This window comes from Lichenostomus cassidix, chromosome 1 (assembly GCF_008360975.1).
Source record: "Lichenostomus cassidix isolate B80296 chromosome 1, HeHo_3.0, whole genome shotgun sequence".
NCBI classification, from domain to species: Eukaryota; Metazoa; Chordata; class Aves; order Passeriformes; family Meliphagidae; genus Lichenostomus; species Lichenostomus cassidix.
Genome location: NC_139479.1, coordinates 82,013,177 through 82,026,726, shown reverse-complemented (window position 1 = coordinate 82,026,726; position 13,550 = coordinate 82,013,177). Strand labels below are relative to the sequence as shown.

General features: G+C 39.4%; 1 protein-coding gene across 11 annotated transcripts in view; it reads left to right on the top strand.

Moving 5' to 3' along the window:
* DLG2 (discs large MAGUK scaffold protein 2) overlaps positions 1–13,550 on the top strand; it is a 981,187-nt gene that overhangs the window by 140,659 nt on the left and 826,978 nt on the right. For 7 of the 11 annotated variants that reach the window (XM_085065660.1, XM_085065786.1, XM_085065682.1 and 4 more), the window contains one exon: positions 3,106–3,204. In XM_085065660.1, the coding sequence (XP_084921786.1) occupies positions 3,106–3,204 (99 nt within the window). Of the gene's footprint in view, positions 1–3,105; positions 3,205–10,240; positions 10,891–13,550 lie in introns of those variants that run through there. The other 4 variants (XM_085065735.1, XM_085065744.1, XM_085065695.1 and 1 more) reach the window with 3 other exon arrangements.

Here is a 13,550-nt window from a genome sequence, read left to right as displayed (position 1 = left end):
ATATAATCAGCCAGAGTTTTGTTGTTGGTTGATTGTATCACTTGTGCATGTCCTTAAAAGCTAGCAGCAAGATGTGTTATAAGCACAGAAAAACTTCACTAAGCATTGTTAAAATTAGACAAAATTAGCAAGGTAGGTAATGTGGTTACTATTTTATTAATAAATATTTAAAGAATGCTGTAAGTTTGCATGATGAAAGAGGCATTGTGCTGAAGAGATTATGGTGTAAATAGTACCTGTTAATCACAATCTAAATAGATTTGTGTTAATTATGCACATAATTAGCAGGTTGCTTTAGGTGTGATCTATGATGCTCATGCTTACTATCCGTGTGAATAAAGTTACTAAATGAAATTTTGATCTGCTCTTGCAACATTTGCCTGTGAACTCTCTTCCCTTTTTCTGACCACTTGGAAGACAATAAGATCATTGTGAAGAGGAAGATAGAGTTGTTCTATCTTCTGTGAAGAGGAAGATAGAGTTGTTCCAACTACCAGCCCTCTAGATCCAGGGGTCTGATAAAAAGCCTATAGTTTTGGCAGTAGTTTTAGTTCAAGTCATTATTTTCTTGAAGTCATTATTTCCAGCACCTCCTGCAAGGATGTGTGAGCATGGTGCTTGTTGTCAACTGCATTTGTGTGGTGTCTTGCTGGGGCTGCCAGTTCTGCATCTCCTGGTCATGGTTCAGGAATAATGAGGTGCTGCTGAAACATTTCCCTTGCAGGAGCAGGCAGCTTTTGGCTATAAAGTATACAAATAATTGTAGGCAGCACAGACTTTTTGTTGGCCTCCAAAGGAAGGGTTGTATGTAATCAAGAATTAGAAAAGACTCAGATCCAATATTTTTAGTTTTTAATAAATCTGTTGCAATGCACAGCAAGTATTCTTTCTGCCTCTTGGATTATAGAGTCCTATTGATTTCATAACACAAAATTAAATGTCTTTTGGTGTTCAGATGGATTGCTAACATATGCTTTGTTTAAGTTTGGAAACCATATATTGTTTTGCTAATCAGAATTGAACCTTAAAACACTGAAAGTGAGAGACATTCCAGATTTATTACAATTACTCTTTCTTGAGCTGTTTGAACCCACCTAATGTTCTTGATTTGCTGCTCTTTACAATGAATTTGTGACCCATTTCCCTAAGGAAAACAATGGAAACATTTCATAGCATCTTATGACATTGTTTTATGTTCTTGGAAAATATTGGACCCAACTAATGGTGAAAAATTTAAAGGAAAAAATATGTAAAATGTAAACAAAGTAAGTTTCTAGTCCAATTTTCCAGCTGCACTCATTTGATAAATGTTACCATAGAAGTTTCTGCTAAAGCTTGTTAAAATCCTTTTGAGAAGCTGCAGAAGCTGATCTCCTTTAGGATCAGATTCCTTTAGGTCTTGATGATTAGAGAAAATAATGTATTGATTTGCAGAGTTTATATTGTTGCCTATAAATAATAACAATGAAAAACACCTATGTCAGGTATTCAAAGAAAGCAAAGATGAAACAAAAATTTTATGCGTGCTTTTTAGCTCCTTGCAAAACCAATTTTATCCTCCTGAAAGAAACATTTAGGGAGTTGCTTGGATTTTCTGCAGGCTCTGAGGCAACACCTAGGTTTAGTTTCCTGCTGTCCTTGAAAGTTTTGGCCTGGTTGTCTTTCTATCCCTTCCTCCCTTCCAGATTACGGATGGGAGACAATCAACACCCTTTGGTGGCTAGAAACCAGCCGAGGGAATGCATGTTCACGTGAGGGGAGCTGTAACCTCAGAGAGGACACTCGTGGAGTTCTGTGTACTTAGCCTCATGTAACGCTGAGCTGCTGGGCCTGATCCAGCCTTTAAACACAGCTTTCCTGGAGCACAAGGCTCATCCATTGGTTCCAGTGAAGCTAAAAGCACGTGGCTAAGTAGTTGCCTGGATTGAGGCCAGCATTCAGTCTTTTGCTGGACAGAGCCCTTAAATAAACAAGCTAGGATCAGAGGAGAGAACATTTGCACATGCGAGTGTGATTTGGCTGTTCCCGTGGCACTGGCTTCTTGTTTTCTAAGTAGTGCTGGCAATGGTTAGTCTACTTAAAATGCTGACAATTTCTTGCCTGTTGTGTTAAAATTGACTGCACTCCTGTTGCACAGGCTAAAACAGGATGGGTCTGAATCACACAGGGGGCTGGTGATGCTCAGCACTGACAAATACAAGACACTGAATTCTGTTTGAATACTCCCTGCTTTCCTGTTTGTGATCTTTCAAAGTGCACAGGAATTTTCTGCGATCCCAGGTAGAGGCAGTCATCATGTTCCATTCAAAGGCTAACTCTTCAAGCACATTTTTGCAGGGCAGAGCATTGTAAACAGAGATGTCATTTGTAATATTTATGGTCTTAATGTAAAATCCACAGTAATGTATTTGATTTCCAGCAAGAAAATTGAAAAAACAAATATAGCCTTTTACAATGTCTTCTGCCAAAGATATTATTTGGGGAAATACTGTGTGTTTTGTGAGAGTTTTTTGTATGCAACGTAAGATTGCAATCTGTGTAAATGAAGGAAAAGTAACAAAAAAATGCATTTGAATTTAAAAGGTTTACAAATATGGTTACTAGTCAAGCATGAAACCTTTTAAAAAATGTTTCACTTAGGAATATGTCATGAATTAGAAATAAGAACACAAACAAGATAATTCGTTTGTTGCTGTAAGGAGATATATTATATATTCCTGCTGCTACTCCAGATGAGAACCCCATCACGGTCAGCAGGTCGTTTTTTCAGGGTACTGATTTCCTTCCTTATCTTTCTGTTCTGTTCCCAAGAGCTGCAGAGCACCTTGAATGCCTTCTGAAGTCACCTGGAGATTATGATAAGCGTCATCTTGCAGATTTAGCCTATTAAGAATTTCACAGACTTCCATGAGAATGCCTGTAGGATTAAACCCAGAAAGTTTTGCATGACAAAACATTGAGGTGAAAATCTTCTTAATGTGCCACCTGATACTTATCTGAATTCAGGCTACCCTTTCATATGTGCATGCTCATCTTTATGTTTAAATGTAATTGAATTAAAACCCACATCTCAGCTATTTTTTTTTTTTCCGCCCTGCTCTTTAGTTTGCAGCTTCCAATGGATCAGAAGGATCTGGACAATGTGGTGAATGCAACAAGGAGAACCCAACTTTTGAAAACTATGTGGTAGACATGAAGACAAAGGTATTGTCCACTCTTTTTTTTTTTTTTTTTTTTTTTGTGATGGAGAATGAAATAATTGTTTAATGAAGTTTTGCTGGAGTTGAATTGTGTTGGACATATTGAATTTGGGCTCCTGGATTATTTTTTTCCTGCTTAATGGCTGCATGTACGTTATATTTGAATGAGGCTTACGGCTGCAACTTATTGCTGTGTGTTACTAGCCCTGAACATTTTATGCTGACCTCAGCAGGATTTAATTTTTAATTTTATGTACAAATCTTGTTCATGTTGGCCATGGTTCTACAGATTTGCTGATCTCAAGGTGGTTTCATTTCGGTCTGTTTTTGAAGTCCAAGTTGTTGCTCAGCTAGCAAGTTTGATTCCAGGTGTTTTCAGTCTCTTAGTGTGTGTTTTAGTTTCCTTTTGGTCAGGAGTCAGTATGGAAGAATATGAATGTCAGAAGAGTGATGATTTTTGTATTGGCAGCCTAATGATACCTATCATAAAACTGTACGGGGTAGTGTTACTTCATGGCTGTGGTAAGGGGGTGTGTTACACTTCCTTGTCTTGGTGCTTGCAACAGTGAGGTTATAAGTGTTTCATTATAGTATCTCCATTATTTTCATAGGTTCAGAACTTGGCTGGAACAATTCCCTTGGGCTTAGATATTATTATGTAGACTTTCAGCCCTGGCGTCATTGTGTATTTTTTCTTTTTGAAGTGAAAGAAATTTACTAAGTTTTCTTTTAAAGTAAACAAGCTGGAAACATGATGAAAAGAAGAGACATTAACTGAGATGGTGGGCTTGTGTGGTACCTTGTAGATTTTGGCAAAAGTTGTTTCTAACAGTGGAAACCTGCGGATTATTCCTCTTGTCTAAGGCTTTTACGTGGGCTTTGTTTCAATTTCTAGATTGACTTCTCTATTCATTAAATTTTCAAAATTTAAAGATCTAATTTTCTAACATGATTTTCTGAGTTTCTTATGTTGTTGTGCTCCCGATATCCCAGTCAGAAAAACCTTTTTACCATATGGGACTGTGGTGGTACTTGATAGTTGAAATAGAAGAACATGTATACTCATTGAAATTTGTTTTTATATTTATGGAAGATATTATTTTCCTAAAGCAAGGAATTATCAAAAGCTTGATGTATACCCTTAATACATTGTGTCCATGAGGATATTGTGAAACTGATGGGATGTAGTTGATCTCATTTCAATTTCACATGATTTCTGTTACGAATGTCCAGCTGAACAACACACTATCCTCCCTACTTAGAGTTCTTGCAAAGCCCTGGGCTGAATGTATCTCCATCAGCAATTCTATGTACTATGTTTTCATGCTGTTTGTAGCTCTCCAGTACATAGTGTATCTGAGAGGAAACTCCAAGAATTGGCAATTCCGTTGCCAGACTCTAACACATTCAGAGCTGTGAGTGGTATTTTCTTCAGTTCCCGGTATCATGGGATAGTAGATAACAGATGTTTTGTTTTCGTTTCCAGGAACTTGTGGTTTTGCCAGTTCACTTGAGAGCATCATTTTGTCTGATTTCTTTTTTCAAGTGAGTGTGCTTGAGTGTTAGTGGCTGCTATGACAGTGACACATAGCTATTTAAGAGTGGCTACATGTTTGAACATATGTGCCAGAGCTTTTCAGTTGCTGATGATCAATTAGTTGGTAGATTTACTTCCCCAGGAATAATGCTCAAGAATGAAAATGAACTCTTCATTCACCATTGATCTTGAGAATTGAGAACCACTTCAGGAAACACTGCCCTTGAGTACCATGTGATTCTGGTGCAGAGCATTCCAGCCTGCACAAAGCCAGCAGAGCTTCTGTTTCATTTTGAGTAAGGGATTTGTGGGAAACAAGAAAACAATTATGGCTTTGTATGGGAAAGAATAGATATAAAAAACATTGAAAACATTTAAACAAATGAAACTTGCGGGGCTTTAGAAAGGCTAGCTTGTCCAAAGACTTTCAGAGCTTTGGGATGGGTCAAAAACCCGTCCCCATCCTCTGCTCAATACGCTGTGATGATGAAAGTGCATGTCCTACAACCCTACAAGTCATATTGTGTTCCTGGCATGCCTTATTGCCTTCTCATATGACCCCAAACTGGTGAGCTTGTGGCAATGAGACTACTGGGGAGGTTGCACTGTCTCCATCTGTGGAGATTTACAAGACCTGACTGGATAATGTCCTGGATAACCTTGTCAGATCTCACTGCTGAACCTGATCAGGAGTTTGGAATGAATACCTCCTCAGGTCCTTTCCATTGTCACCTACCCTGCTGACCTGTTAATATTGATTCCTGGAGGGGCAGAAAGACAACAGCACTGCTGTCCCACAAAGCAGGAGGCTAATGCCATTAACACACCACCAGCAGCAGCAGTCAAGGACCAGCTCTTGCTGGCAAAAACACCCTCAGCAAAGAGCCAGGGAAGTGCCTAGTGGGTTGTCTATTCGAAAAACAGAAGTAGGATTTTTTTTTTCCTCTTCTGGGGCAGTTGTTTGGCTAAAGTGGTGCAATCTTCCACATACTGCATAAAGGAGTAGTAAGCTGGGAATGTACTTGGGGTAAGAAGAGAGGGAATTCCCTCCACAACTGTGAAACAGAAACTTTTTTTCTGTGGCTCTTGAGCCCAAGGCCACCATGGCCACCTGGTGCACAGACCTTGTGATGAAGGAGTGGAGCTACCTGTCCACCTTTCCCTTCTCCCTGTGCCTGTTACCTTCAGGGCTCTGAGAGGCAAGGTCTGAGCTTCCCTCCAGAAAAGAAAATTATCTATTTCTTCTCATTGGACAAGCTACCAGCTGGAGAAATTGGTCAGGATTCCAACATTGATTGTGCTAAATAGCAGTGAAATTTGCCATGCACGGGTGAAGGGAATGATTCGTGTTATAGCTTCTGTCTGAGACTCTCCTGGGCCTCAGGCCAGTTGCAGAGCTGCTGCTCTTAGGGCTGCTGCAGTTAGGAGGGGAAGAATTGCTAATTTGGTGATCTTTAAATTAACACCAGGACTCCTGGGCCTCTGATTCAGCCTGGGAACTACATTAAAATTCTTAGTGGCTAAGGTATACAGAACGTGCTTTCTGAAATTTTTATTAACTTCTCTTCCTGGATGAAGAAGGATTTATTCTGACATTTCATCTTTAATACAGCTTTTAACTACATATCCAGGATCTACAAGATTAGTAGTTTCTCTCTCTCTCTTTTTTTTTTTTTTTTTTTTTTTTGTGTACCACAAAGCAGCCTTCATAAAGAAACTGTCTCATGATATTTGATATTTTCCCTTGTAGCATAGACTTACTCAGATAATTTGTATCCTGGTGTAAACCTACTAAGTAGCCAGTTGGGATCCACAGGAACTGGGTTCTAGTGGTATAAATGATCTCTGGCTCATTTATATGTAAAATAGTATATTATTATTATAATGTGTGTGTGTATATATATATATATAGCATATTATAGCATATATATAGTATATTATATATATATATATAATCTATATTATACTATATAGTGTGGCTCAACTTATGTAAAACCATAAATTGCCAACAACATCAATTGCCCTCTTGGAAGGTGTAATCAGGAAAGTATTTATTTGTAGCTTATGTTTGGATGCAATATAGAACCTGAAAAGAAGAAAGAGAGTATAACCTGGGAATGCAATACCATCAACCATCACTCTATGGTACACAATTTCAGATACATTAGGAGTAAATAAATCTTTCTCTATATTTATAAGAGCATGTGTGTGTTCATGTGTTCTAGCTCTAAATAGTCACTGGTTAAATTTTTCAAGATGCTGACATTGCTAATGAAAGGTTAACAGTCTGGTTATATGCCTCCTTTCTTGGTGTCTACTATGAAACTTGGAGACCTAGTACCCTTGTTTTTCTTAATCTCTACTCTTTGGATAATTGAAAGTAAGCCAGTTTTGTTTTTTTAATTTTTTTTTAGCAATCTATTTTCCTTTAGAGTTTTTGTTTGATAATATTTGGGTTTCAAAATAATTAAAGAAGTGTTTATAAAGGTGCATCATGAAATATTAAAAAAAAGTCAAAATATTTTCTAGTGACTTTAGCTTTTACAGAAGCTTGCCTTTACAAATATTGAATTCAGCTAGATGTTGCAGGCTGTGGTTCTAAATATAGTGGCCTAATTAAACCCTATGCTTTGGTTATCCAAGTGGAAGTACCTGGATACAATGAAGACTTTAATGCCAGAAAGGAGCATTAAATTGTCCAGTGTAAACCAATTAAAAGACCATCACATTTTACACACTCACCTCATATTGTTGGTTTTTGTATCGCTTGGAAACAGATACCTTGGTAAAATTAGAGGAGAAGGAAACAGTCACCTGGGCAGATGGTTTTCACATGGGGGTCCACAGAGCCACTGGTGTCACAGTGGGAAATAGTTGTTATTCTTCCTATATTAAGGCCTCCCAAGAGTCAGAGCTTATCATAGAAGTTATTTTTTACCATCTAAATTGACTATGAGCAACTGTAAACCATGCCTTTTCACCCCAGATGGCTGCTCCTCACTTTTCTTTGTTTTTGGGTCATGCCATTCTATAGTAGATTTCAGTCAGGATCTATGTACATATAATAAGAAGCCTGGAAGAACAGAGGGAAAATAGAATTAAGCAGTGATATGACTTCCAGAAATTAGAGCAGAAGGAGGTGCTGCTAATGAAAGGTAAAGCAGTGCTAAGGAATTGAAAATTTTATTCTTGGGGAGAAAAAAATGAATGGAAAAAAAAATCTAGTTGGAGAAATAAAATTAAACAGCTCAGCCTCTTCTCAGGGTCTGGGATGGGTTGTTGATGGAAATGAGGGACTGTATCTTTGAAGAAACACTGGAGGCACATTGACAGTCATCTGTTCCCAGTGTGTGTTAGAAGCTATGACTGACAACCAAAATCAGCCTGTGAAAGTTTTAAGCTGGGGTCTGTGTTCCCAAAAACATGGCTTCCTTCTGTCTGGAGCTACAGGAGATTATGGAGGTAGAAAGTAGGTGGCAGTATTTCAGGGAGCAAACTGCTCCATCATGTAGTAAACCTGAGGAGCACATGTGCAAATCCTGCCCTGTTAAATGCTTATTGTCATATTTTATGGAAGGAGTCAAAAATTGGAGGAGTGCAGGAAGAAGCTTTCTGGTACATTGAGGGAGCTGGGTGAGTCACGTTCATATAAGCATCCCCAAAGCACTGAATCCCTCTGTTTTTCGTATATATTGTGAATAGGCTCATGAATACACTGGGACCATCTCATGAGAGTAGAGTTGCAAGTAGAAACATTTACAGATCATGCACTTAGAGACCAATTTCAAAATATATCTCCATATGCCAGTTTCAAGTCTGAGATGAAATTTTACAGCCAAGTCATTAGGTAATTATATGTATGAAATATCTCACACCTTAGTAGATCAGCTTGAACCTATCAATTACAAGAGAACAAATTGCTGGGTTCTTTACACCCAAGTGTTAAAATATCTCCTGATTTTAGAGTTGGCTGAATTCCCTTTTACTCAATAATGCTTAAAACACAAGAGTGGCTTACGCTAGACCATATTAATAGGTTAATTTCTTCTTAAGGAGATATTTAATTGGGTCTTACTTCAAAGATGTTTGAAAGTTCCCTGTTTCATGTAATCTATAGTTTAATAAACGTGTCTGACTGTTTGGCTACTGGACTGAACCTCAGTAGAGAGAAAACTTGCGGGTTCTAGCGCAGCCTGTAAACGCAAATCAAGTTTGTTTTGTGCACATGTGTTTGCTCAGAGTGAGTTAAAGCCTTAGACACAGTTCTAAGTGCTCTGGAGACTTTCTCTTTAAGATATTATATCCACCAAGACTTTAATAGTTGGGGGAGGGTTGATTGCTCTCTGACCACATATCTGATTCACTATGGATTTTGTAACTTTGGGTAGCAGTGACCTCATTTTGGCAAAATGATATGTGTCATTTACTGAGCGTCTCACTGCTCCAACAATCACAGGAATATTAGGGTTATAACCTGAGTAATTTATGGAAGAGAGATGACTCTTAAATAACATTTTATTTTCTTGGAAAGGCTTATTTTATTAAAAACATATTTTAGCTCTGAGTGAGAATGAGAGATCCTCAGCAAAGCACCCAGGGGAGCTTGTGCTGTCCAGTGCGTTGAAAAGGTGAATTGTAATGTATGGGTGTCTAGACATTTCCTCTTGTTGCTGTCAACAGTCCAGTTGGCTGTATTTTTTTTTTTTCCCAGTGAATAGGAGCATTGATTTTCCTCTCTCTTTGGCCAGAACTTTCACTTTACATATCTTTCCCCTTCTGGGTCTCTTTCTCTCTCCCTCCCTCTTTCTTCTCTCTCTCTCTCTCTCTTCCTCTATCTGGAAGAGAGGGAAGCCCGTAAGAGCTGACAGCAAGCTTTCTAACTCAGAATGATTCATGTAAAACACCTGAAAGGCAAGCTCTGCACCACCATCACTGCAAGAAAGGTAGGGCTGTCGGGGCTTAAACAGTCTGTAAAACTCCGAGCAAAACAGAGAACATGAGATAAATAGATTAAGTGTGTGGATCTGTCAACGATGCAAGAAAAGTTTGGGAGAGAATTTAAGGAGTGTTTGAGCTCTGTTGTTTAAGGTGCTTCCTTTTAATTAAAAGTTCTATGTAATTTTCATCAGTGGGGAAAAAAAAGGTTCCCCTGCAAAGCTTTGAATAATGTATATAATGTAGGGTTTTTTCTCATGGGTGGTAAACTATAATTATATCACTGTTGTGCTTGACAGATCCACGTGCATGTGTAAATATGCAAATCCCGGTTCTTTCCCCTGACTGATTATTTTCTGCTATAGCTCATGTTCGCCTTATCCAGCTGTTATTTATATTCACTTCCCAAATCCGAATCTGACCCAGTAATTCTGAGCAATTGTAGCTGTGACGCACGAGTTCTTGCACACACCTTCATGTTTCAGTCATGCACTTCCAGCAATGTGTGTTTGTAGGAATCATGCTCTTAATAAAACCCCTTACAACCCAAAGCAGTTGTTTTGGCAGAGAAGTGACAGCGCTGTGATAGATGGGCCCGATAGTTGTGTGTTTTGTGCTTGCTCTGAGTTAGTAGGGAAGAGGAGGGAGAGAGCGAGTGAAAGGGGGGAGGAAAAAAAAGACAGGGAAGGAGAGAGCGAAAGGGAGAGAGATTGAGAGAGAGAGAGAGAGAGAGAGAGCGAGAGAGAGGCTGAGAGAGAGAGACTTGGCAAGGGAAATCTTATGGGTATACTGAAACAGCAGATCAGAATTGTGAAACCAGAGCTAGGGCTGAAATGTGATGCTTTTGCTCTTTTGTGCTTGTTGTGGTTCTCATCTTCCCATTTAGAGGGCTGCATACCATTCAACAGCATATTTTGATCTCAGATTGAACAATGCAGCAATCAAGCCTGATAAGCCACCTGGAAGTTTTGCTTGAGACGATTTCTAGTGGGTTTACTGATCCCTGTGAGCATCATGACTGCCTTTAGCATTGTGGAGGAGGACTCGAGTTTCTTATGAGGGCCCCACTTGGAAAAGCCGGCTGTGCAGATTCAAGCCTCCGGTTCTGTTCATGCTATTCAAAAGCTTTTCCTCACCCTTGCTGATTTATTTTTATGATTTACATACACTCCTGTGGAGATTTACAGAATGGATTGTCTGTGCATTGTCACGACCAAGGTAGGACTGGAAACATTGCTGTTCTGTGTAAATTATTTCTCTGCTATTTTTCTATTCCTGTAATTAAATAGATTGAGCATGTACTGTGTCAGGTTGCAAGATAAAGTGATGAATAAGCTTTGCTTCCATGAGCATTTTGTTCTCTTTATCTGTAGATTATGCAGTTTGTTTCTATATCACTTCCTAAATGATATGGTTTTTACTTATTTTTTTACTAGCAAAAGGAAAAGGATTTCATATTTTATCTTAGTCTATGCTTGTGTCTATTAATATCTCCAGCAACTAGAGCACTTTCAGAATACATGGTATACTGCACATATTTTCTCAGCTTATCAGTTTATTCTGTAAACTAAAGAATAATAAAGAAAGGGGGCATTATATGGGTCCTAGGATTTTAAGGAGGCCAATCAGATGTAGTTTAGATAGTCATGGTGTTTCTGATTGGAGAGATGCAAGTTTCTTGTGGCTTATTGTGGCTTTTTTGGGGAAAAAACATAGATTACTTTGCCTCTCTGGGCCTGAAAAAAAAAAAGTCTAGGTCCCAGTGCAGCACTTTTATACTGATTTTAGATCTAACTGGACTGTTTGGAAACAGTCCTGCTAAAGAATTCCTTTCAAATGTGAATATAGACAATTTCTTTTCCACAACAGCGGCGGCAGGCTAAGGACCTCAGGGTTAAGGACACTTCCCAACCTAAAGATCTGGTGTAGGGATAAGCTGAATGATTCCTTGAGACATCCTCAAACTTAGCAAACTAACTTAATAATAAGGGACAGGGTGATGATAAGGGAACTCCCTCCCTGTTGCTGCGGGGCAGGCAGCTCAGCGCGTGTGTGTAACACCTTTGCACGTGGTGCTGGTGGTGGGGTTTGTAAGGAGCACTCAGCAGGGGACATCCAGCTTTGGGGCTCAGCACAGTGCTCCCTGTTCTGCCTTACTTTTGAGGAATTTCATCATTTCCACGGGACTTGCAAAATGCCTGGGGTGGCCAGAACACCTGAAGGCTGCACAAATGACAAGGCAAAGCAGGGGTTAGCACTGCTGTCATCAGTGCTGTCACTTTTTGCGTCACAGCTATGCAGAATGGGGACACCCATCTGTAACGTGGAGAAGGGCAGGAAGATACACCCTGGGCACCCATGGGCAGCAGGGGGGGTGGTGGGTGGCCACTGCAGAGAGCAGGGAGCACACTGGAGCCATGAAAACAGATGCCAGCTGTCATTCCCATCTTGCTGGTGGAGAAGCCCATATGGGAAGAGAACAGGAGGGGAATGAGGTCACAGAGGGAAGATAAATTGGAAGAGGCTGTGGCCTCATTCACCTCCTGTTCTTTCCAGGTCCTCCTGGCTCCCACAAGCCATGCTGGATCTGAGACTATATCCTCAACCAGCCTTGGAGCAGAGCTGGGGCACCTGTGGGTACCTGTTGATGCAATACCACTGGCAAGTGCTCAGCAGTGGGGATGCAGCACTGCTGAGCAAAGCTGGGATGCAAGATCATGCTAAACATCCAATTTACACTCCCAAGTGCTGCTTTCCAATTCAAAATAAGAGGCAGGTTGAAGAGCTGTGATTAGCCCTTCTTCTGGGTGTCTTGTCATGCAGTGGGGACCTGCAATTGCATCCATCCTTGGCCTAGAGAGTTTGGGATGGAGGTGTGTAGGACTTGGATTTGGGACAGGGGAATAAGTCAAGTTTTAGGATGGTACAATCGGAGAAGAATGTGTCCCAGTACCTTTTTTTTTTAATGTGTCAAGAGACATCAGTTATTTATTTTACGAATTGGTACTGAAAGTTTTCCACTGAATATTTTACCAAGGCCTTCTGGGAAATAGCAAACATGGATTCACTGCCAGCTCACTACTGCTGCTGCCTTGAGCAGGGTTCCCAACTCCATCTACACACATTTTTTCCTTTCAGCTTTTCTGTCTCTTGAATCCAATGCTGAGTGTCTGAAATGATCTGAAAGTCAAGCATGTGAGTGAACCTCAAATATGCAACTCCAGATATTCAGTCTTTGCTGCCAAGATTGATGCTGGAATAAGATACAATTGTACGTGGCATGCTATTTAGATGCGTGTGGGAGCAACATAATATTATATGTAATTGAGCTGAATAATGGTAAAATTCTAGTTTCAGAACACTTTCATATTGCAACAGTGTGAAACCAAAGAAATTGCAGTGATTTGCTCATCTTACTTGGTGCCATATTTAAATAACTGGACTAGTGTTGTATGGGTCTATATTATGATCTTACTCGCTCTTTTTTCACTGGAGTAACTCTCCTTCCTTTAAACCAAGAGAAATTTTTGTCTGTTATGCCAGTTTTTGCCACTACCATAAGAACAGACCTTTTTCAGAACAATTGTGATTTTTACAAAACTAATTTTGATAAGCATGACTTCTACAGAGCAACAGTGTGGTCATTTTTGACCTCACATCTGTTAATTGTCCTTATTTGAATAGCCATTTGTCTGATTTATGGAAGTAATTGCCATTCTTGTCTTGAAAAAGTGGATCTTGATGTCAGAGGGAGTAAATACATCAGGTTTATTCTTCAGATCTTAAGCTATAAAAAGGGAGTAAAAGATAAATGCTTTTTAAACTACAAAAGATGAACACTTTAAAGAGTTGACATTTTTAACACTTGATCGTTAAAT